Raw genomic sequence first — 24,903 nt, 5'->3', positions numbered from 1 at the left:
GCAATTAGATATCATGTGACAGTTTAGTATATGAGCCTTATGTTTTCACAAAATGTGCCAGGGAGGGATCTAGTTCGATCTGGGTTGGAAGAGAATTTCAACTCTTGGGGGCATTGTCTGGTCTAGCCACTCTCTAGCAAGGTTGCATATGTTGTTAGGGGAGAATTGTAGGGTTTCAGTTAATTGTGGGTTAAATGGTGGCTTTATTAAATTCATTCATGGCTATCTCAGAAATGCAAGTGGTCAGGGTGCATAGTAAAGGCTGTATGTCCAAATGATTTCCAAATAGTGCATTGTGTCATGAGTAAATTGGTGAAAAGAGATTCCATGCTTGTGTAGTTAATCACCTAGTGGTTCAAAGTATATATTGAAAAGTAGAGTAGTTATGATCAGGTTGGGACACACCTAAAAGAAACTAGTGAAAGTCTTTAGAAGTAGTTTCAAATCTTTACAAACTGGAATAGTTTGAACGACTTGGGGATGATGTTATCGAGACCTTTTCTCTCATTGAGTAATTAGAGAAGGATTTTTGTGATTAGTCCCATCATTTACTGTGAATAGATCTAGTAGGAAACCAGAGGGGCCATTCCTTGTAACCCCACTACCTGTGGACTGGAAATCAAGCTACTAACAAAATACATATATAGTAGGGATAAATATCTCCTCATTATTTTCAAAGTGACACATGAATTGTTCACCTGCATGTACTGTATTTCTTTATTCTATATTTATTAATAAAAACCTCTTTTTTATCATACAATTATCTATTTCCCCAATATTCATGTACAAATCAATATATACTCCTCATTACTTGTTCAATACCACCACATCACATAACACAACAAAACAACACAATAATATCCCATTGTTAAAAAGGTATCAAAGGAAAATGCTTTCCAGTTGTTTCAGATGAGCTGCTATGTGTAACTTTTCACAAAGCAGTCATTTCCTTTGAGGTACTAAATGCAAATGTCCGGCACCATTTGCAATTATGCCATTCCGACTCATTTCCCTGGACTCCTCTTTTCATCTGTCCAATACACAAATTTTAATTTCTCCCCAAGGATCTTGATCTTGTCAACGCTTTTCGGCTTCAATTATTTTCAAGCCTCTTCAGGACATAGAAAAACATAGATACCTTATCAGGTTTTTAAAATAAAAAAAACAAATTATATACAGACAAATCGATGTTTGTGTTTCTCTCAAATACCCGTAGCTGTTATATACTTTTACGGCTACCGATTTCACCTTACCTAGACGTGAATGCGATGTGACGTTAACCTGCAGTGGAACAAAGGAGTTCTTTTTCCCTTGCCCTGCAAGAGAAATAAGGTGAAATAGTATAATATTTCTCTCAGTGTTTATTTTTTGCAAACTGTAGAGGTGCTGATATTTTCTGATGATATTTCGGGTCTGTGATTAGACCAGAGCTCCATAAGAACTCAGCGCAAAAAGTGTTTTTGTGTTATTCCTTCATTCATAAGCTGATATGTGGCTTTTTGAATCTCATTATTAAAACATTGTTAGAACTGTTGTTGCAAGAAAGGGTTATAAACTGGTTTGGAGAAAAGCCTTTACTTCTCGGATGAGTTTTAAAATAAAAAAATTAATTTACATTTCCTGAAGGTAAGTGTAGTATTGTGCTGGAAATCGAAATCCCTTTTTGAGTCATTTATATCTAGCCAAAGAGGCTTCTATTTTAATCTGAGGAAAATGGAATTTGTCAACTCAGCACTCAAAACCTTGCAATGGCTCCCGGTAACGCAAATAATAACGTACAAATGTATCTGCACCATCTTTTGAGCTCGGGAGGACCGTGGGTCAAAATACTTACATCACTTTCACCAAATTTTGCACTAAATCAAACCCTGAAATCTAGCAGCGCTAACCTGCTCTCTAAGGTAAAGTTCAGCCGCAAGTCACCTGGCAGCAGTTCCATGAGTGTGGTAGAATCACAGCTTTGGAGTGGACTCCATCCCAGCTCCAAGGTCCCAACCAAATCTGTTTTCATTTAAGAGAAAGCTGAAAATTGGGTGTTGGACTATCACTCCCAAACCTTTTGCATGCTCCAACCCTGTTTTGCTGAGTTTGTTTCTGTTTGCGTTAGAACTCTGTGCCTTTTATCACTGCTAACCAGTGCTAAGGTGCTTGTGCTCACTCTCTAAAACATGGTAACATTGGCTTACACCTGATTGGCATATTGAATTTAATTATACTTCCCTAGTAAAATGGTATACCATATACCTAGAGCTGGTAAATTAAATGTTGCTAGTGGTCCTGCAACACTTATTGTGCTACCCACCTAAGTAGCCCCTTAAAACATGTCTCAAACCTACAATTGGAGCCTGTGTGCAGTTTAAAGTGCAAACTCGACTTGGCAAAATATTCCTCTTACCAAGTCTAAAACCCCCTTTCTAATACATCTAAGTGACCATAGAGTAGTCCCTAAATAGCCCATTAAGCAAGGTGCATTGTATTTAAAATTGTGGGCATGTACTTTTAAGTTTTTCATGTTCTGGTAGTGAAAAACTCACAAATTTGTTTTTCCCTACTCTGAGGCATACCTACCCCATAGGATAACATAATGTTACCCTATTATATTTAATACGTGTTGACGTTTGTTTGGAAGAAGGTACAAATGTCATGTATGGGGTCTAGGAAATTGCAATTTAAAATCCTCTTTACTGGTAAAGTCACAGTTTAGGACACAGTTCTGAAAATGACACTTTTAGGAATTTGGCACTTTCTTGTCCTAACCATTTGGTGCCTGCAACCTGTTTCTTAGGTCACATGACTAGCTGTACTTGACAGTTGGCCTTTGTGTTCCTCCCAGACAGCCACCCAATAGAGACTGGGTGTTAGCAGGATGGGACATCCAAGACGGAATAGGAGGGTGGAGCTGTGCACAGTCCTACATTGCACTTCTAAGACACTGCCTCAGCTCACACACGAAGAGCTTCACACCACCCTGTTGTGCCTGTAGACAGACTGGGACCAGGACGGGGAGGCACGGAATTTCAAACACTTCTTTGAGGGCAAAAGTCCAGAAATGTTCTTCCATTTCAAAGTAGGTACTTAGTATAAGAATAGGACTGTTAGACCCACTCTTCAGTTCACTTCTGAACCTGCCAAAAGGACTTTCGGAACACCTGCCCTTCTGCACCAAGAGGGCTGCCCTGTCGCCGGAAGCCTGCTCTTTTCCCTCAGAGGAATGTCCTGCTTGAAACGTGCTTTTCTGCTTTAACCCAAGACTACCAGAATGACTGCAGGTGCTATGTGACTGACCCACTGATCACAGCCTCAGGGACAGAAAAGGCTCCAACCATCTTGATTCCACACCTGGACCCAGCCTGAGTGAGTCCTGACCCTTCAAATGGTGTCCCCTCAGTCCTGGGTCATTGGAAGTGGTGCTAAAGGTGCCCAGATAGGCCAAATCCATAACATTGGAGGAACATTTTCTACTAAAAAGTGCTTTGAGAACCGAGACGAGATCTCGACTTACCCGTCCGCCAATTAGTCCAAGGTGCATCGGCAGTCAGCCTGACTTTGCAGCAGCTCCTGCTATGTTCTCCGCAGCAGCAAATCCTGTTCAGCGCCTCCTCACAGAAGGGGGATGTGGCCTCTTGATGCCCTCATCGTCAGTAGCCTTCAGCCTCATCCCGCTGGAGATTGTCGACTTCCGTAAAAGAGTCCGAACATAGACATCTTCACTGCAACTTTGTCCAGCAGCTTCCCACCGAGGACACCTCCTCTGACATTGCGGACTGCCTTGTCCCACTGAACTTTACCTTCTTAGAAGAAATTTTAGAGAAAAATGTCTAAGTCGAATGGTAAGCAGAGACAAGCTACTTTGTGTATCTGACTTGAGCTCCATTGCGGCCAGCCATAACTTTCAATTTTATCCCGGTCTCGTGCAGCTGGATGTCCATGATTGGCTCTTTGATCTTTTAGGTGCTATTTTACACTTTCAGTTTTAAAAATTCATAACTCCTGGCTTTATTGATAAGATGTTTGTTGTGTTGGTGTCAATTTATTAAAATGTACTCTATCTCTAAATTGGTGTGGGATTTTCCTTGTTTTGTGTTTTCACTTCATTGCTGATTAAGTGCTGCATAAATACTTTAGACATTGCCTCTAAGTTAAGCCTGACTGATTTTGTGTCAAGCTACCAGATTCTTAAGCACAGGTTTATTTAGTGCTCTTTTGTGGTTCACCAGTACAAGGATTGTGAATGTTGCTTGAGTAGGGTTGCACCCCATCTCAAGTTACAACCAAATTTCTTGCACTGGCCTCTTTAAAAAGGCCTTTATTTCCAACCAAGATATCACTGGGGGTGACCTCCAGAAACACAGAGGCCCTCATTACAACTTCGGCTGTCTTCTTAAAAGACCGCCGAAGCCGTGGGCACCATCATACCGCCACTGCTGGCGGTATGATTGCCACTCTATTAGGAGTTTTCCGCTGGGCCAGCGGGCGCAAACAGCATTTCCGCATGCTGGCCTAGCGGAAAACTCACCACAACAAATAACCGTAATCGAGCTGGTGTCAATGTTGAGGTGCGTCGGGTGCAGCAGCACCTGTTGTGCATTTCACTGCCCATAATTCGGGCAGTGAAATGCGCGATGGGGCTGTACATGGGGGCCCCTGCACTGCCCACACCAAGTGCATGGGCAGTGCAGGGGCCCCTAGACAACCCCATTCCGCCAGCATTTCCATGGCGGTGTTTACCGCCAAGGAAGGGATGGCGGATGAGGACTCGTAATCCCCAGGGCAGCGCGGGTTGCACAGTCATAATAGGGCGGTCGGACCATCCTGTCTGCAGCGGTCCGACCGCCATCGTGAGTGTGGCGATCTTCAGACCCCCACACTCATAATGAGGGCCAGAGTCCAAGATCAACTTCACCCCCTTCTGATTCCTTGATCTGAATGTCCTTCTCAGATTCACCAACAGTCAGATACACTGATACATATACTGCATGAAGGGGATGAGCCATAATTAGAAGTTGCAACATAACACTTCGCCATGGCTAGAAGGTGAACCAAGTCACAAGATTGTGTATAGCAAAATACATAAATGTGTTTACCAAGCACATTTTTATTTTTATTGTGACTACTGACTTGGAATGTTGACATTAACAGTGAGAATCCATTGTACCTCTGTTATTCAAGACAGTTTTTATTTGTTTGCACCTCTTCGTGGCTAAGAAGGGAGGTTGACAAACCCCAAAGTGTATTTTTATATTGCAAATGCCACAGAAGAGGGACAGTGTCATAATTTATAAGATCTATGCTGAGACACTAGGGTAGAAAGCATTGGTGTGGAACAAAATAAAGCCAGAATTATGGTGCATCTTGGGTTGGGAGTGAGTGAGGTCCATTCTTTGAGTGCCATACTTGTGCATACAATTTAATAATTTTGGTACAGTGGGGCATTCTAACTCTGTTATGTGCCAATGGCAATTCAGTTTCAGGACCCCATTAACCATACTAATATACTTCTCACCAAAGTAGCCCACTAGTAGTAAGCTAGCTGTTGTGGTAGAGGTCACAGCCCTTAGCTATGCTCACTAGAAACTACAATCTCTTGCTATGTTATGCACGTTTTATATGCTATTTCTACTAAGCTCAGGTCAGATGACTGTTGTACTTCATTGGTGTTAGGGTCTGGTGTTGGGTGCATGTGAGATATTATCTCTAACTTGTGATGTTGGGCTGTTCAGCTGGAGAAAGGTCTACTGTGACTAGAGTGCATGCCTTTACATACATCACATAAGTCAGTTGTTCTGTTTCTATGAAAATAATTGTCCATTCCATCCATAGGCAAGGTTCAGGCAATGGAGGGTGCCAGTGAGCTCTAGGAAAGGAATTGTTGTGAACAGATCCACGAGAACTGGTTAACTAAGGAAGTGCAGTATTATGTAGCTGAAACTATTTTTGAGGTCCTCCAAAACCTTTCAATTCCTAAGAAAGAAAGTTTTATTCAGTTCACCCTGAAATAATCTACATGTAAGAAAGAGTGAGTTATTTAGAAGACAATATGATTTAGCTACCCAGTGAGCAAGATGGGTAAGAAGCTGAATGTATAGGTTGTTTTACACTTTACATTACAAGGTTGTAGAACATTACCAGCCCCTTCACATGAGAAGGGAGCAGATGCTGGAGTAGTTGGGGGGTGGGGGGGCGCTGTTTACTGGCATTTCCATATTTGAGTAATAGTGTGTCTCCACTTCCTGATGTTGTGATACAGTTTTGTTAATTTTTCAGGTGTTTGGCAGCCAGCTGCTCCCTCCAAATGTCCGTGTGCAAAAAGCAACAGTATTCCTGAACCCAGCAGCCTGCAAAGGGTAAGTGCTACTGGACAACATTGATAGCACACCTTAACTTTAGATTCATTAGTAAGCAGACTTGGGTTAAGCTATCTTCTCTCCCTCCTTCCCGATGTCTCGCTATTCTGTGGAAATATATTTGGTAAATAAATGACAGCAGGCTTTCTAAGCATGTTAAGTGTGAATTTTCATTATGGAATTTATAACTCCCCCATTGAGCCCCTTAAAGGATTAGGATTGTATTTAGAGAATTAACTTTTGGAGTGCGCTGGTTCAGCTAATATTCATTCAGATGTTTTGTGGCTCTTGTGTAAAGCAGTCACTTGCTTTTTCAACACATGATCACTATAAATGAAGACAGTTTTAATTTCACTGCTTTTTTTTCTAATTGTTTAATATTTTTTATGTATGATGTTTTTATGGATTTGTTAGTTTATTTCGGGTGCAAAACCCATAAAATATCGATGATATGAAATGGGTTCAAAATAACATTTTTTAACCCCAGAAGACTAAGGGCCTCACTTTGAGTTTGGTGGGTGGCGGGGGTCACCCGCCAAACTCTTTTGGACGGAAAACTGCCACTCTGGTTTTCCCCCCCACCGGCCCATATTATGAGCTTTGTGCTGGGCCAGCAGGCGGAAATAGCGTTTCCGCCCGCTGGCCCAGCGGAATACCCACGACAACATTGACGCTGGCTCGTAATAGAGCCGCTGGCAATGTTGTGGTGCGCCGGGTGCGTTAGCACCCGTCATGTTTTTCAGTGGCTGTAATTCGGCCAGTGAAAAGCGTGACAGGGCTGTTCATGGGGGCCCCTGCACAGACCATGCCAAGTGCATGTGTAGTGCAGAAGCCCGATGGGCCGCCGACACCCCATTTCTGCAAGCCTTTGCGCCAGCCATGCAAAGGCTGGCAGAAACGCAGGTCGTAATCCAGAGGGCTGCCCTGGCGGATTGAGACCACTGGCACCACCAGGCTGTCAACTGGTGGCAACCTAGCAGTGTCAGCGGTCGAACCGAGGCGGCTCTGCCACAATCATAATATAGCAGTCGGACCGTCCCTGTCGGTTGCGGTCTGAGCGCCACTGCAAGCCTGGCGCTCCATGGACCGCAAGACTCCTAATGAGGCCCTAAATGTTGAAGGCCTGAAGAGACCATAGAAATGGGAGTGGGAAAGAGCAGGAAAAATAATTGCATTGATAACAAATCCAGTATGTAACCGCCCTTCTCCCCCACCAGAGAGAAGTAAACCCTGAGACAATTTTGACCGATGCTCCCCACCCATCACCGCCTTGAGGATATCCCCCAATAGTATCACAATTAGGATTACGGTATTCAGTGACAACATTTTCCAGAAAGGCTGTGGTGGATTCTGGTAGGGAAGACTCATAATACTTTTGTTGAAACAGAAAAGTCCCTTGCATGGTAGTGGATGTGCACCCATGCCCTGAGTGCCTCAGCTACCACGATGTCTGGATCCATGGTGATGATTTTTGTTCTCATTGGGGAACACGGATCACATGTGTGAGCCATGACATAAGCCTATCTCACAGGTAGTTGTCTTTTTTGTCCTGTAGGGGTTGACAAACCGCTACCCTTATAGTAGTGATAGGCTACTGCCTTTGCCAGGAGTGAAGTAGCACGAGCGCAGTGGTGACAGCTTAACGTGTAGTGATCATTTGTTGTGAAAAGGCCTTGCATGTAAAGTTCCACTGGTGTGTGCTTAACTCACCTTTGTCCTACCTCAAGTTAGTATGTAGCTCTGTGCAGCCCGTGTGGTTGCATGTGTGTGATGTGTGTATGTGTGCCTGTGAATTGTGTAATAGATATAAGACTGGTGGGTTCCATTTTGGGGGAGACAAGGCAGACTGAAAGAGCATGCGTAGGTAGAGTATTCCCCATAGACAGATTTGTGGGTTGCTGCATTCCTGACAGCTGTATAGAACAGGTACGCTTCAAAGGGTGCCATTTGATTTATGGAGAAGTCTTTGGAAAGAGGCATGGGCACATCTCAGGAAGGAGATGGGACTGATAAGTGAATCATGAAGAGTAGGGCTGGGGCCCTGGTGCAACCTTTTGATGCACATAACACCATGGTATCTGACATCCAGGTGTGAACTCCAATGGATGTTTGGTGGGGGTTATCGGATTTGGAGTCACCCCTTCTGTGAAAGACTGCTTTCTAACACAAGGGCAGAACAGATGAGTGGTCACTTCAAAAGGAAGCAGACCCCAAACACAAACTTAAAAGACTCAGCCTCTAAATCACATTTGGCATCTGTAAAGGGAGTATAAAAAGGGGAGGTTGAGGCCTTCACAATTGTCAGCTGTTAAGCAACTACTCAGGTTGTATGTCAAGGAGGAGAAGCCTGTGACCAGAACTAAGGATTAAGGTCTGCCGGTCTCCCAGTAGGGTAAGGGGACATCACCCAGGGAAATCCAAGATCACCTGCCCCTTGTGCCGGGAGCATCAGTGGCTGACTTGCTAACCAAGATCAGTGTGCCTTGTGAGAAAGAGGAGAGCACTTGAAGGGAGCGAGGTCCAGCTACAGATCCTGGTGAGTGGATCCTCATAACAAGGTGTGAGGAGACATTTGCTGCTACAATCTGATTGTTGCCCGTGTGCAAATTCGGGTCGGTGACCTTGTATGCCAGAGGGGGCCACTTTGAGAAGGCAGTTACTGCCATGCCAATCAGGCCTTTCCCATGTGCGGAGTAAGATTGGTGACACCCTCTGCTGGAAAGGACCACCGTGAAGAATAAGGAATGTTGCCTGGTTCTGCCTTAGTTGACAGGAAAAGATGCTGTGGTGACCTGTGTCTGCGCCCCTGAACCTCAGCTGAGGATCGGAACCCAAGTGAAGGCGCACCACCACCTGTGAGAAGGGTCAGAGGAACTTAGTTTCACTCAAAAATCTGCCATGGACACCCAGCTGCTACCCCTGCAGAGCTGCAAGTGCTACTTTCTGTCAGCAGCTACTGCGGACCTCAACGACATCCCATGGTGAAATGCTACTGGAGACTTAGATAGCGCACCCCTGCATTAGTGGGTAAAACTGATCACAATATGGAAGGTCCGGAGGAATTTATTGTGCTTCATAGTGCTACGGACACTGAAACACTTTTGACTTTGGAAGAACCTGAGTGGGACTCCTGAGATTAAGACTACTACTGGATCTTCACCTCAGTGTCACTTATACTGAATTGTAAATAACTAGTGCCATTAGCGAGAGTCAAGTGAGTCTCGGGGACATGCCTATCGCATTTTAGACCCCTGACCTCAGGGCACTTTGTGAATTGTTTGTGTATGCTGTATTTTTACTTTGTGGTTGTATGTAAAACCCCTTTTTTATATAAGCAGGTCTTTGCCTTGACCATCATTTACTGCTACTATTGAAGGTATTTTGAGTTGAACCTATGTTCATCCTACCTCCCCCTTCATCTACCTCCACCGATAGGCCTTGGCCTGCTGAACCCATGCTGCTACTGAGAGTGAAGTGCTGAATGGGTACTTGTAGGAGGCTGGACTGGCTTGTAGTGAGTACGAAGGGGTACTTGCACCAGGCCCAGGTATCCCTTATTAGTGTATAGGGGTGTCTAGCAGCTTAGGCTGATAGAAAATGGTAGCTTAGCAGAGCAGCTTAGGCTGAACTAGGAGACATGCAAAGCTCCTACAGTACCACTAGTGTCATATGGACAATATCATAAGAAAACACAATACACAGATATACTAAAAATAAAGGTACTTTATTTTTATGACAATATGCCAAAAGTATCTCAGTGAGTACCCTCAAGTATGAGGATAGCAAATACACAAGATATATGTACACAATACCAAAAATATGCAGTATAGTATTAGAAAACAGTGCAAACAATGTATAGTTACAATAGGATGCAATGGGAGCACATAGGGATAGGGGCAACACAAACCATATACTCCAAAAGTGGAATGCGAAACACGAATGGACCCAAAACCTATGTGACCTTGTAGAGGGTCGCTGGGACTGTAAGAAAACAGTGAGGGTTAGAAAAATAGCCCACCCCAAGACCCTGAAAAGTGAGTGCAAAGTGCACTGAAGTTCCCCAAAGAGCACAGAAGTCGTGATAGGGGAATTCTGCAGGAAAGACCAACACCAGCAATGCAACAACGATGGATTTCCAGACTAGAGTACCTGTGGAACAAGGGGACCAAGTCCAAAAGTCACGATCAAGTCGAGAGTGGGCAGATGCCCAGGAAATGCCAGCTGTGGGTGCAAAGAAGCTGCTACTAGGAAGTAGAAGCTGAGGATTCTGCAGGAACGACAAGGGCTAGAAACTTCCCCTTTGGAGGATGGATGTCCCACGCCGTGGAGAGTTGTGCAAAAGTGTTTTCCTGAAGAAAGACCGCAAACAAGCCTTGCTAGCTGCAAGTCGTGCGGTTAGGGTTTTTGGATGCTGCTGTGGCCCAGGAGGGACCAGGATGTCGCCAATTGCGTCAGGGGACAGAAGGGGCGCCCAGCAAGACAAGGAGCTCTCTCAGAAGCAGACAGCACCCGCAGAAGTGCCGGAACAGGCACTACGAAGTGGAGTGAAACGGTGCTCACCCGAAGTTGCACAAAGGAGTCCCACGCCGCCGGAGGACAACTCAGGAGGTCGTGCAATGCAGGTTAGAGTGCCGTGGACCCAAGCTTGGCTGTGCACAAAGGATTCCCTCGGAAAGTGCACAGGAGCCGGAGTAGCTGCAAAAGACGCGGTTCCCAGCAATGCAGTCTGGCGTGGGGAGGCAAGGACTTACCTCCACCAAACTGGGACTGAAGAGTCACTGGACTGGGGGAGTCACTTGGACAGAGTTGCTGGATTCAAGGGACCTCGCTCGTCGTGCGGAGAGGAGACCCAGGGGACCGGTGATGCAGTTCTTTGGTGCCTGCTGTTGCAGGGGGACGATTCCGTCGACCCACGGGAGATTTCTTCGGAGCTTCTAGTGCAGAGAGGAGGCAGACTACCCCCACAGCATGCACCACCAGGAAAGCAGTCGAGAAGGTGGCAGGATCAGCGTTACAGAGTTGCAGTAGTCGTCTTCGCTACTTTGTTGCAGTTTTGCAGGCTTCCAGCGCGGTCAGAAGTCGATTCCTTGGCAGAAGGTGAAGAGAGAGATGCAGAGGAACTCTGATGAGCTCTTGCATTCGTTATCTAAGGAATTCCCCAAAGCAGAGACCCTAAATAGCCAGAAAAGATGGTTTGGCTACTTAGGAGAGAGGATAGGCTAGCAACACCTGAAGGAGCCTATCAGAAGGAGTCTCTGACGTCACCTGCTGGCCCTGGCCACTCAGAGCAGTCCAGTGTGCCAGCAGCACCTCTGTTTCCAAGATGGCAGAGGTCTGGAGCACACTGGAGGAACTCTGGGCACCTCCCAGGGGAGGTGCAGGTCAGGGGAGTGGTCACTCCCCTTTCCTTTGTCCAGTTTCGCGCCAGAGCAGGGCTGAGGGGTCCCTGAACCGGTGTAGACTGGCTTATGCAGAAAGGTGTTAAGGCAGGGGAGGAGTAGCCTCCCCCAGCCTCTGGAAATGCTTTCATGGGCACAGTACCCATTTGAAGTCACGTCCCGCCAAAACTTTATGGAAAGACTGTTGAAGGAAAGAGGGGCAGGGGTGAGCACAGGAGGGTGGGGTGGGCAGGGTAGAGGTATTAGATTATTTCAGAGGGTACTTCTTTAGTAGTTTATAGTCCACACTAAATACAAGATTTATAAAAGAATAAATCCATAACAAATTTATCTTCTGCACTAATGATATCTGTGGTCCCGACTAGCAGTCTGCTCCTCTGCTTCGTTCACCCCTTTCCACCAAGCCTGATCATCTCTCTAATCTGTGAACAGACTTTGTCACTTTCAAGAAAAATAGCTCACACATGTTGCCTGCATCTTTGCAACTAGGATGCCCTCAGCCCCAATGCTCTCCCTACATCTCTGTTGTCACTAATGGGAATTACTGCCTTGCGAAATAGAAACATTCTGTACACCTTGTTAAGTCCCCCATCCTCCTTTTTGCCATTTCTCTGAAGCCTAAGCTAAGGTGTGTCCTCTGCTTCAACTCTTTGGGGCCATTGGACGGATACCCAGTGCAACACAGGCACAGCTAAGGTGCACTGAGCCCTAATACAACGAAAGAATGATATTAAAATAGGGGTTTCGTTGGGACCTCACGCCTCTAGGCTCCGGTGCCACTGCAGCACCAATGATATGCGCTCCTTCCCCCACTCAGCTGGGCTGGCACTTCTGGGCCTGAGGCCCAAAGCTGTCTTTCTGCCCCTTCGTGTCAAAAAAGGGGGAAATACCCACATGTGGTCCCCCTATTACTTGCACAGCAAAGACGATCTGGGCCCTAATACTAACAAGGAAAATGACTCCCTATCCCCCTGTGTGCTAGTAAAGGGGTGTAGTGACTCCTCACACCATTGCCCCAGTTGTAACTCACCTACTGCACTAATGGTAGTGACAGCCTTTAAAAAACAAGTGAGCCCGTATTTCCGAAAACATTCTTTAGAGCATCTCTCTGAGGAAATGGTGAAGCTGCCACTGTCCATTAGTAAACAAAATAACTTAGACCTACCCCACATTGCGGACACCTATCTTGGCCTCTCTTGGTGCTATGCATTGATTTCGGTCCTTTCTAATTTCTCGTAGGCCATTACTGTTAGGCCCCATGGATCCTGACAATCAGGGCTCTGAAAATGAACCTCTTGACCACCCCATTAACTCACCTGAAAAGATATCTGCATGTAACTAGAAGTCTAAGTTGGCCAGGGGCCAAGGGTGACCATGTGTTTTTAATTTTTCAAGGACAGTTCCCCTACTTTTTGTTAAAAAACAACCATACCATAATTGTTTGGGAGACCTGAAGGTACCTTTGTGTGAGAGTGAAAGGAGGGGGTCTAAAGTGCTTTAAATTATGGAGTCGCTTGAAGCATCATGATAATGAGAAATATTTATTTTTGTAATTTAAGGATACTGAGTTTTTGAAATTGTCCTTTTATGTCTGAAATAGGTACAGTCTGGTTAGCTAATACCATTATGTATTCTTTGAAAGCATTTGTTTTATCAAACATTATTTTGTGGCATCCTTTCTTATACTGTGCATAATACAATTTTAAAATAATGACCTTTAATATTCAGTGCTTTCTGTTACATGGTGAGACCTCATAGCACTATTTTGCAGTGCGCTATAATGTTAGAGTGCATTTCCCAACGATTAGTTTAATTTGCATTTATTTTTCATTTAAGGTGTGTGTGTGTTATTTTATATGCATTAGCTACAAAGGTAAAAAGCAACGAAGTACTTCTGGAATATTTAGTTGTTTTAGCCATGTATTTGACTCCGCACCACAGGGCTCAGGATCACAGTTGGCATGCATTTTGTGCACATCAACCCCTTCCTGTAAATGAGGACAACCTGGAAACATGAAAATTAAGCAAAGTTGTGCTTTCACCCCATCTTCATTGCAAGTATTTACATTTGCAAACAATGCCACCCTTCACCTGAGCCCTGGCACAGACCTCCAGGGAACACGCCCCCTGGCTGCTTAACCCAGTTGCCTGCTTGCCTCGAAAGAGGCCCTCTTATACCATATTTTACCTCCAAAGTAATGCCTCATCTGTTTTGTCCAGACCCCTCAGTCCTCCGTTGCTGTCCTGGCTCCCACCACAAGAGTCACTACTCTGTTGAATCACTACATGTCTGTTCTAGTGCACCTCCACCCTCAACTGCAATACTCCTTATCCTATAGACTGCGTTTGTCCAAGACTTGGGACCACAGGAGTCACTACTCTCCTGAAGCACTACATGTCTGTGCTAGTGCTCCTCACCCTCAACTGCAGTACTCCTCATTCTGTCAATTGGCATTCGTCCAAGATTCGGCAACTCACCTCTCCACTGATCTGCATACGTCAATGCATTTATATTACTAATGCTGTATCAAAAATTCCCCAATTCTCTCTCTGCACTGCTAACCCTATAAACCGATGCATTTCTAGCACATGGAACTTGCACCACTCAATAAGCTTACCACTACCGCAGTATTTGCCTTACCAGTACTTGGATCCCAGCAAGTGTTCCTCGCTTTTATTTGTCCCCACATGTGTTTTTGGTATCACTGAAAACACACGCAACTCTTCTAGTTCCCTCCATGCCTTCAACTTTAGAGTATTGAAACCTCCTAACAACTGTCCTGTTATATTAATCTCAAGGCTTACCTTACATTGAAAACGGTAATACTCTGAAGCAGGAAAAAAACTATTTTGCCACTAATTTCCCTTGCATTTATCTAATGGGAATCACACTGGTAAGGAGCTATCTTATGTACCTTGGGAGTTTTCCAAGACACAGTCAGAATCAAGTATGCAAGGTGTCAGAGCGCTGTACATTTAGCAGTCAGGTCATACATAAAAGGGAAGATGCAAGAAGGAAAATGGAGGGAGCAAAGCAACACATAAATATAGATACAATATACAAAACGGCTTGATAGATCCATGAGTCTGACGAGTCCACATGAAAAAGATCATGTGGAGTGACTAAAGGTAATAATGAAAGAATCTAGTTCTCAGAAGCTTTTTTACTTCTTTTTTGAAGAAGGTAATAAAGGGGGGTATGTCATAGTTTCTGGTGGCAGTGTGTTCCATATTCTTGGGGCTAGACCGTAGAAGGAGCGTTGTAAGTCTTTTTTTCTTTTTGCCAAATTTTGGTGGCCTCAGCAGTAGGAAGTTTGAGCTTCTTGAGGAGCAACTACAACCAGATAGTTCAAATTTTATGGCCAGGAAGACAGGTGTGTTGTGGTGAAGGGCCTTGATTATCATAGAAACTATATTCAGCTGGATTCTAGCTTCATACAGGATCCATTTTAAATTGTTGAGGTCAGGTGTAATATGTGTGAATATTCTGGAACATGGGATGAGCCTAGCAGCTGAGTTCAATGTGGTCCTTAGTAAAGCCAGCTTAACTTTCAGTAAACCAGCAACAGTAGCGCTCCCTTAATTTAAACAGGAGACAACCAGGGATTGGACTACCAACCGAAAGTCAGCCGGGGGCAAGAAAGGTTTGATTTTCCTTAGTATGTTTATTTGTTAGTTGACTCCCCTGGTGGTGGCACTGATATGATCCTGCATATTTAAGTGTTTGTCCAACGTAATTCCTAGTGATCTAGTGGAATTGATCACCTATGGGTGCAGTTGAGAGCAGTGAGTTCTTTGAGCCATTTTTCTATGGGGCAGAGTGATTTTGAGGGGCGATCAGGAAGGAATTTAGCTTTAAGAGTGTTAAGCACAAGGTGGTTGTGGGTCAGCCATTGTTGGTTTTCTGTAGGGTGCAGTTGAGTAGTTTGATCCCTTCAGGTGAGAAAGTTTTCAAATACAATTGTGTCATCGGTATACATGTGGTAGTGAATTTTAGAGAGATTTAGAAGTTAAGTAAGTGGCTCCATGAGCAAGCTGATTAAGGTGGGTGAGAGCGTGGATCCTTAGGGAACTCCAATCGTGATTGGTGTGGTTTCAGCTAGGGTTTGATTGACTTTGATTTTTTTTGTGCCATGTGCTCTATTATGAAGGAACGAGGCAAACCAGTTTAAGACTGGGTCAGATAGCCCCATCCTCTTCTCAAGAAGGTTAGTCATACTATCAGTCAGTCAATCATAATAACCTTATTCGGATGCTCAAGGGATCCATAAATGCACACACACACATTAAGAACATGTAAAATACATAATAGAATACATTTCATAAAATAGGAGTTAAAAAGCCAACCAATTTCATCATTAATTATCACTCCAAATTTCATTCATCAGTAGTCTTATTCAAAGTGCATTATGCGACGAGCCCGAACAGCTGATCTCAAGAAAGAGCCTACATGTAAATATGTCTCATCATCTGGCATCTATGGCAGAAAGCAGTCCTGAAATCCCTGCTGTTGCGACTTTTAATAAGTGGAAGTAAAAAGTACTTTGTATATCTGGAGTAAAATTCACAAAAAAGTGCAAAATGACACATGGACTGCCCAGAACTCCCATCACAGGGGCAAGGACTCGCGTCCAGGTCCATCTGAAAGCCCAGTGGGAAACCTAACAAATATTTTATCGTACCCGCCCTAAAGCGGAACAGCGTGCTGCATTCCCAGTGCTCCCTCACTTTTAAGGAGAGAATTACTGGGGGAGCTTTTTTGCAACCATTTATTCAAATAAGCTGCCACAATCGACTCCCCCCCCCCCCCCACCCCCCCCCCCCCCCTTCTTCATTCATTCTTGCGGTTCAATCAAGATGTTACAGGGCTTACTGCACTTGTTGTTATTTACTATAACATTACGCTCATCATACTATCATGTTTGGCCATATCGAAAGCAGAGGAGAGATCAAGTAGTATAAGCAGACAGGTTTCATTCTGGTTTAGCATCATCAGGGTGTCATTGACAATGTGTGTTAGAGCTGTTTCAAAGCTATGAACCATTCTGAAGCCCGATTATTGACAATCAAGGAGTTGAAATTGCTCAGTGTGGTTGCACAGTTGCAGGTGTACATATTTCTCTAATAGCTTTGCTACTGTTGGGATATTTGTGATAGGGTGGTAGTTGTAGGGGCGTGGCCAAGATGGCGGTGCAAGCAATCACCTTTCTGTGAGGCTGGTGTGATCGCCCAGGTGGTGTGACTACTAAACTCTGGGCAGCTCGCAAGGCTGGCAGGCTGCAGCTCCTGGAGGCCTATACCCGAGTTGGGTCCCTCCAAGCTGGTTAGGATTGGATTAGTGGATACGGAGGAACACAGATGTGAGTAGTCTACCGCTGGCCTGCCCCAGGGACCTTAGGGGCTGCGACACTAAGGGGCCCTGGAGAACGGGGCTAGCTGTGGCCGTGCACCAAGGGGCGCTTGGAACCTGGTATCCCCCTAGGGGCTTAGGGAAGTAAGAAGAAGGCGAGTGCGCAAAGCAGCGAGTGCGGCAGGAAGACCAAGGAAATTTTGGGGTGCTCAGTGCCTGGAGAGGGAGTGCTTCCTGGGGCCTTTGGACGCCACAGCCCAGCTCCATTGGACACAGGAACACCTTGCTATTTATTCTGGATTAGCATCACACTGCTGGAAGCTGGGGACTGTAGACCGCTACTTTAACGTTTGAACACAGCTGACACCCTGAGAGCCCATGATGCCCTAACCTCCCCAGAACTATGAGGCGGCTGGCGCTGGGTCTCCTGGAAGGCGTGCTTACTGCACACCCGGCCCAGAAGATTTTTGCAGCTTGTTCTCTCATTTCCGGTGAGGAGCATGGTGACCATTGCTTGCCATACAACAGCCGACTACTGCATGGAATGATTCCCTGCTAAAGGGTGCTTTGCTGGTGGTTGTGAAATGCATGACCGAGTCCTACACACTTCCACGAGGTGCAGGCCTCGCCTGAGGTGGCGGTGCCCTCCTTGACTGCGTGTGCTCCCGCAGCCACCCAACTTGACAAAATACCGCTACTTGCAGTTAATGGTGTGACCATACCTTGCTAAGGTGAGTGTCCGAGGGGAGGTGCAGACATCCCCGTCTAGCCCCTGGTCTGCCTGGGGCAGTATCGGTCTGGGGCACTGGTGCTGATGATTGCTTCTGCTGGGCCTCTGGATTCAGTGAACAGTGGGGACAGAGGCATAGTTAGGCCAAAGACGTCTACGTCTCCTCTCCCTCAGTAGACTATAATGGCCATGCAGGCGGCTTCCCTGACGCAGCGGATCCCGATCTGTCAACTGGAAACCACGCTTGAGAAACACATGGGAATGTTCGATAAAGTACTACATGCCATCCTGAACTCTAAGACTGCCATGGAGTCTCAACTTGGTGCTATTCAGATGGAGACCGGCCTCCTGCGGCAGACCACGCCAAACTGGCAGAAAGAGTGTAAAGAACTTGCAGGCTGAGATCTGTGAACTCAAGCTGATTGCTGAGAATGCACAAGGGTGAAGGAGACATAAGTGTCCACTTTATGGAATTTCCCCTAGAGGGCAGAGTTCCCCAACATGGAACTCTTCCTGGAAGAATGGCTCTCACCAACGGTCTTGGCCAGTCGGGTGTCTGCATTTTTCTCTGTGGAGAGAGCGCACTGTATTCCTAGTCGACCGCTGGCTCCAAGTGCCCTCTGCGCCTGGTGATTGCGCGCCTGCTTAACTACAGAGACAGAGACCTTCGTCTGCAACTGTTCCGGGTGACCCACAACAGCCACACCATTACAGCATACCCCGATTACACTACTGAGGTCCACAAGCGCCACAACACATATGGAGCCATAGAAGTGCAACTCCGGAAACTGGGATTGAAATACGGCCTGCTCTTCCCGGTGGTGGTGGTGGGTGGTGGGTGGTGGTGGTGGTGGTGGGTGGTGGGTGGTGGTGTCCGGCGGTCATCCACTTTCTATCTTCGCCAGATAAAGATTTGTCAGGTGCTGAGGGTGAGGACCAGCGTGGATCGTCTGATGGGAGTGTCAGGTGCTGCGGGCATCCAAATCACACCCATCAGAGGAGCAGGCTGCCAAAGAACAGACAGTGGCAGAGGTCTCGCAGCACAAGACTAACAGGTTCCTGGTGCTAGCGCCAGACACTGACCTGGAATCTGTGCCGGAGGGCCCTGGCTTGATATCCTCATATGATAGCTCTACTATTGCCTCAGTGAAGTCATTCCACAGAGAGAAGCCTGAACAGGCACCTTAGTTACACTGGTGAGCGCTTTGCATCTGGCCTGTGATGGGGGTGGGGCTGTTAGACAGATATATGACATCTCCGTGAACAATGGGGGTTCACATTAAACTGGGAATGCTTTCTGGGACGTGTTTTTGTCATCTTTGGGTCCTGGGATGATAGGGGCCATATTTGTAATTTTTTCTTACACCTCTTGACTTGACCCTCCAAGGACTTCCTCAAAGACTGTTCAGCATCTACATTACGTTGTGGTTATCACATGTCTTGTTTGAGATATTCTGGCACGATGCCTGTTAGCGTCCAAACCAAGGGCCTGGGTGTTACTGTTATGTTTTGTTTATTGATTGCTACTGGGATGGGATGATGGGAAGGCGGACGTCGGCAAGAGGTCACAAATGCTCTGTAGCTATATTGACAAATACAGGTGGGGGGACATTTCACTGATTATACGGCAACCACATATAATACCTTGATATGAAATGTAAGTGGTATGGCAACTCCTATACACTGTCACAGAATCAACACATACCTCATGCACAGACACATACACATCACCTGCTTCAAGAGACACACCTCACTGTCCCAAGCCCGAAAAGATATCTAGGCGCTGGAGTGGACAGGTGTTCAGCACTAAGTATTCTGCCTTAGCTAGGGGGGTCCTGGTTTGGATGGCAATGGGAGTCCCATTTGTGTCCTAATGCACAACTCCCCTACCAGCCTGCCTGCATGCCCGCTTGCTTACTACTAGTTCATCCTTTAAACCACCTTTGCTTCTGTTTAAAGGGAGAGGGGGCTTACTGAGAATGAGGCTGTAGGTAGCTTCACAGAGTGTGTGCCCAGCCTCCCTGCGTAAGCAGCCTAGCTAGGACTGGGTGCGGCTTGCTGAGTAGGCTATAGTGCCCTGCTCAGCGCCACCTCCCCTCCCCTTCACCACTGACATAAGGTAGCACCTTGTGACCTCGCGCTGAAGATGGAAGCGGATGAGGAGGTTTAGAGGCTTAGAAGCCCCCTGCAGCTCTCCCAGTATCCATTCAACGAGGACCCAAGGTCACCACGTTAGGCGCGTGGGTAGTGCTGGGGTGTGCGTAGGAGCACTGAGTACTGCGAAGAACCCTGCTAGAGTTAGATCGATTGGAAGCCACTGAGCATGTATTCTTGTCTAAAAAGAAGGATGGGGGCTCACTACCTTGGGTGATCCTCTCTCACCTTCATCGCCACTGCCATTGCACTGCACCACCCACATGCCTGAGCCCACAGCCCTCAACTTCACCCCCCCCCCCCTTGCCAGGAGACCACATGCCAAGGGCCTAAAGTGGCAAACACACCTCATGCACCCCCAAGTGGCATTACCAATAACCTGTCACCAGCAGGGGCAATAGCTGGGCCAAACTCGATCAGCCCCCCTTTTTGTTTAGACCAAGGATCTGTCGACCAAGACTACCCAGGGCCTCTTGCCCCTGCACACCCCTCCAATAGAAGCACTCAGTCTAATGGATCTACAATAGAAAAAACTGAAATAGAGGGAGACAACCAACCTCTCAGTGCAGGAGGCCCCAGGGTTATCAGCGACTCGACAAGTTCTCAGGGCCCATGCATGGCACTAATTACTACTGCTCAGATGCATACGAGTACAGTTCGGCCCTCCTCTCTACAAACCTGCCAGGGGCTTTCACTGGACCCTCAGCCGGTCAACAACATAATCAAGGCACCTTTGAATCAGACGCCTACGAAAAGGGCAACAATGGAAAGCATTTCAGATCAGGAGCTAGGGAACTTATCTGATCGCTTCCTAGCCACTCTGGAGGCTCAGATTGAAGCATCGTTGGCCTTAACTCCAGCTTTAAGCAGGGTGTCCCAGAACTGTAGCGGTAGCTCTGCACAGGCAAGGACTGAGGCCCCCCTCTCTGGAGGTATACAAAGTCCTTCCTCAGTCTTGCAGGCATCTTTACACATCAAGTATGGCACAATTGCCAACACCCTTTTATGGCAATCCCAGAAACTGGAACTGCAGATATACTTGATTCAATCAGTTGCTTCTAGCTTAGCTTTTCTGGCCTTAAGATGAACCTCATTGGAGAATCTTATAGCCCGACGAAGAGGGGAGACAAATTGTCCCAGCTCGCCTCTGATTAACAAACTAAGCTTGCTCCCGGAAATATTATGCTTACTAGTAGACACTGTTAAGAGTAAAACTGGTGGAGGAAATGTAATGGCAAGCAACTTACACTCGGAAGAAATTGCCTCACTCTTAACATCTAACAATGTATGCGCTGCCGCGCTACAAAAAAGGGACCCCTCACATTCCCACATAAGTGGGTCCTCCAGCGTCATAAACCAGTCAGTATGCAATCAAGGCCTTCTCCTAGAAGCCCCGCTATCAGAGGCGACAGACAAAGGGATCCTTGTCTACAATGGCTGTCTCAAGGCTGTGTCCTCGTAGTATAGGAATAAAGATGATGTACCAGCATCACAAAATAAATCCTTATCTCCAGCACCTGTTCCATGCAATTCCATTTCATCCAGAAGTGAAAAAAAGAAGCCAGAAGGGCTTCAACTAATGCCCTTGAATTAAAACAATGTGCAGTCAATCAATGTTCCAAGCAGGTCCGGGGTTGTGGCTTCATCTTCCACTGAATTGATGACTAGTCCTGTCGGGGACCATAGGCCACAATCTCGTCAACTCTTTAACCCTTCACAGTTTATTCCCCTTGATCCAATGATCCACCCTACTTGAGACCAACGGCCACAACAATACCAGCCTTTAGACCTTCCACAGTTTGTACTCTCTGGTCCCGGCAAGCTCTGTAGCGAAAGCTCTCTGAATCTGTACAAACTGACTTTCATTCCACATTACCTCCCCAGAGGGTTCACACTATGTACTCAACAGGGTCAGTCTGCTATGTTTATTCAGGCATGGGCTGACCTCTGCTGACCTGACATCTATAAAGTTCACTCAGATTCCTGACACGGGAGCTTCGGAGGCTACCATTACTACAGGGTCAAGTGAGTACCTAAAGGACACCATCCTGGGTGAAACCAAGTATCTTCAGGGCCTGGGTCATTGAGCTCCTGAAACCAGAACAACCGAAATACCCTTCTGTGGTGTTACAACACGACAATTGAGCTCCCAGAAGAGTGTGCTAAGGGGAGCCAGTCGTGAATGGAAGTTCGTCAAAAGCTGAAAAAAGTATTAAAGTTTCATGCACCAACAATAACAGAAGGGTAAGATGTACGCTCAGCACTTATAACACCTCCACGGGTGGGTACCATCAGGGCCCCATCTATACTGGATCAGTAGGGGATTATTCCTATCCTGAACCTCATTGGCTTGTCACAACGAAAGTCCATACAGTCAAGGTCCAATCTGACAATTACTTACTGGAATGTGGCAGGCCTCAGGTCAACCCTGTCAAGTAACTCTGTGTTAAGTTACCTGGGGAGAAGTGATATCCTTTGTCTTCAAGCCATCTGTATTATACGGCTATCATGAATTTTTTAAACCAGCAAAACAAACCAGTCTCTTTGGCTGTGGGGGGTGGGGGAGGCGATGTTTGGGGCTCTCAATATTTATCAAACATGCATGTAAGATCAGGGTGGTGCCTCTAGTATGGGATTTTCCATCCTGGCAAGCAGTGTAATTGCGGGTAAATCAGGTGACAACATAAATTTTTCTTTTCTGTTAATTAACTGCTATCACAATGCTTTCAAAACATCCAAACTGCCTGCCATCAAAGCCCTACATGATAGCTTAGAGGATCTCTTTTTGGAGTATGTCTCGCATGAGGTTCTGCTAGTTGGAGATTTTAACATTAAAGGACTTGGGAGCTCTAACACTTTGTTATGTAAAACAAAACAGCCGAACACAATGAACAACTTGCTGCTCAACCATACCCTTTTCTTTGCAGAACACATATCGCAAGCACAAGACCTCAAATGGCGGTTTCCTGCTACTTATAGAGGGATTTCAACTATTGACTACATCTTCTTATCAGCTACCTTAGCTAGCCATCAGCTTAATCTGGAGTTAGCGGTGTGTAGGAAGGTAGCCTCTTTCTAGCCTTCTTACCCCCACTTTTGGCCTGTTTGTGAGCATATGACAGGGTGTTTTCACTGTCTCACTGGGATCCTGCTAGCCAGGGCCCAGTGCTCATAGTGAAAACCCTATGTTGTCAGTATGTTTGTTATGTGTCACTGGGATCCTGCTAGCCAGGCCCCCAGTGCTCATACGTTTGTGGCCTATATGTGTTCCCTGTGTGGTGCCTAACTGTATCACTGAGGCTCTGCTAACCAGAACCTCAGTGTTTATGCACTCTCTGCTTTCCAAATTTGTCACTAGAGGCTAGTGACTAAATTTACCAATTCACATTGGCATACTGGTACACCCATATAATTCCCTTATATATGGTACTGAGGTACCCAGGGTATTGGGGTTCCAGGAGATCCCAATGGGCGGCAGCATTTCTTTTGCCACCCACAGGGAGCTCTGACAATTCTTACACGTGCCTGCCATTGCATCCTGCGTGAAATAACGTCCACGTTATTTCACAGCCATTTACCACTGCACATAAGTAACTTATAAGTCACCTATATGTCTAACCTTCACCTGGTGAAGGTTGGGTGCAAAGTTACTTAGTGTGTGGGCACCCTGGCACTAGCCAAGGTCCCCCCACATCGTTCAGGGCAAATTCCCCAGACTTTGTGAGTGCGGGGACACCATTACACGAGTGCACTATACATAGGTCACTACCTATGTATAGCGTCACAATGGTAACTCCCAACATGGCCATGTAACATGTCTATGATCATGGAATTTTCACCCCAATACCATTCTGGTGTTGGGGGGACAATTCCATGATCCCTCGGGTCTCTAGCACAGAACCCGGGTACTACCAAACTGCCTTTCCGGGGTCTCCATCTGCTGCTGCTGCCAACCCTTCGGACAGGTTTCTGCCCTCCTGGGGTCCAGGCAGCCCTGTCCCAGAAAGGCAGAACAAAGGATTTCCTCTGAGAGAGGGTGTTACACCCTCTCCCTTTGGAAATAGGTGTGAAGGGCTGGGGAGGAGTAGCCTCCCCCAGCCTCTGGAAATGCTTTGATGGGCACAGATGGTGCCCATCTCTGCATAAGCCAGTCTACATCGGTTCAGGGATCCCACAGCCCTGCTCTGGTGCGAAACTGGACAAAGGAAAGGGGAGTGACCACTCCCCTGACCAGTACCTCCAAGTGGAGGTGCCCAGAGCTCCTTCAGTGTGTCCCAGACCTCTGCCATCTTGGAAACAGAGGTGTTGGGGGCATACTGGACTGCTCTGAGTGGCCAGTGCCAGCAGGTGACGTCAGAGGCTCCTTCTGATAGGCTCTTACCTCTCTTGGTAGCCAATCCTCCTAACTTGGTAGCCAAACTTCCTTTTCTGGCTATTTAGGGTCTCTGCTTTGGAGAATTCATACACATAACGAATGCAAGAGTTCACCAGAGTTCCTCTGCATCTCCCCCTTCACCTTCTACCAAAGGATCGACCGCTGACTGCTCCAGGACGCCTGTAAAACCGCAACAAAGTAGCAAGACGACTACCAGCAACATTGTAGCACTTAATCCTGCCGGCTTTCTGGACTGTTCCCAGGTGGTGCATGCTCTGGGGGTAGCCTGCCTTCACCCTGCACCAGAAGCTCTGAAAAAATCTCCTGTGCGTCGACGGAATCTTCCCCCTGCTAACACAGGCACCAAAAGACTGCATCACTGGTCCTCTGGGTCCCCTCTCATCCTGACGAGCGTGGTCCCTGGAACACAGCAACTCTGTCCAAGTGACTCCCACAGTCCAGTGACTCTTCTGTCCAAGTTTGGTGGAGGTAAGTCCTTGCCTCCCCACGCTAGACTGCAAAGCTGTGTACCGCGTGATTTGCAGCTGCTC

The 24,903-nt window shown here is 46.5% G+C and overlaps 1 protein-coding gene across 1 annotated transcript in view; it reads left to right on the top strand.

The window, feature by feature from the left end:
• Positions 1-24,903, top strand: part of AGK (acylglycerol kinase) — a 188,742-nt gene that overhangs the window by 25,658 nt on the left and 138,181 nt on the right. Inside the window, exon 3 of the mRNA XM_069227974.1 lies at positions 6,265-6,344. Coding sequence (XP_069084075.1) covers positions 6,265-6,344 — 80 coding nt within the window. The remainder of the gene's footprint in view (positions 1-6,264; positions 6,345-24,903) is intronic.

The sequence above is a fragment of the Pleurodeles waltl genome, chromosome 4_1, assembly GCF_031143425.1.
Source record: "Pleurodeles waltl isolate 20211129_DDA chromosome 4_1, aPleWal1.hap1.20221129, whole genome shotgun sequence".
Lineage (NCBI taxonomy): Eukaryota > Metazoa > Chordata > Amphibia > Caudata > Salamandridae > Pleurodeles > Pleurodeles waltl.
This window is presented reverse-complemented; position numbering and strand designations above follow the sequence as displayed.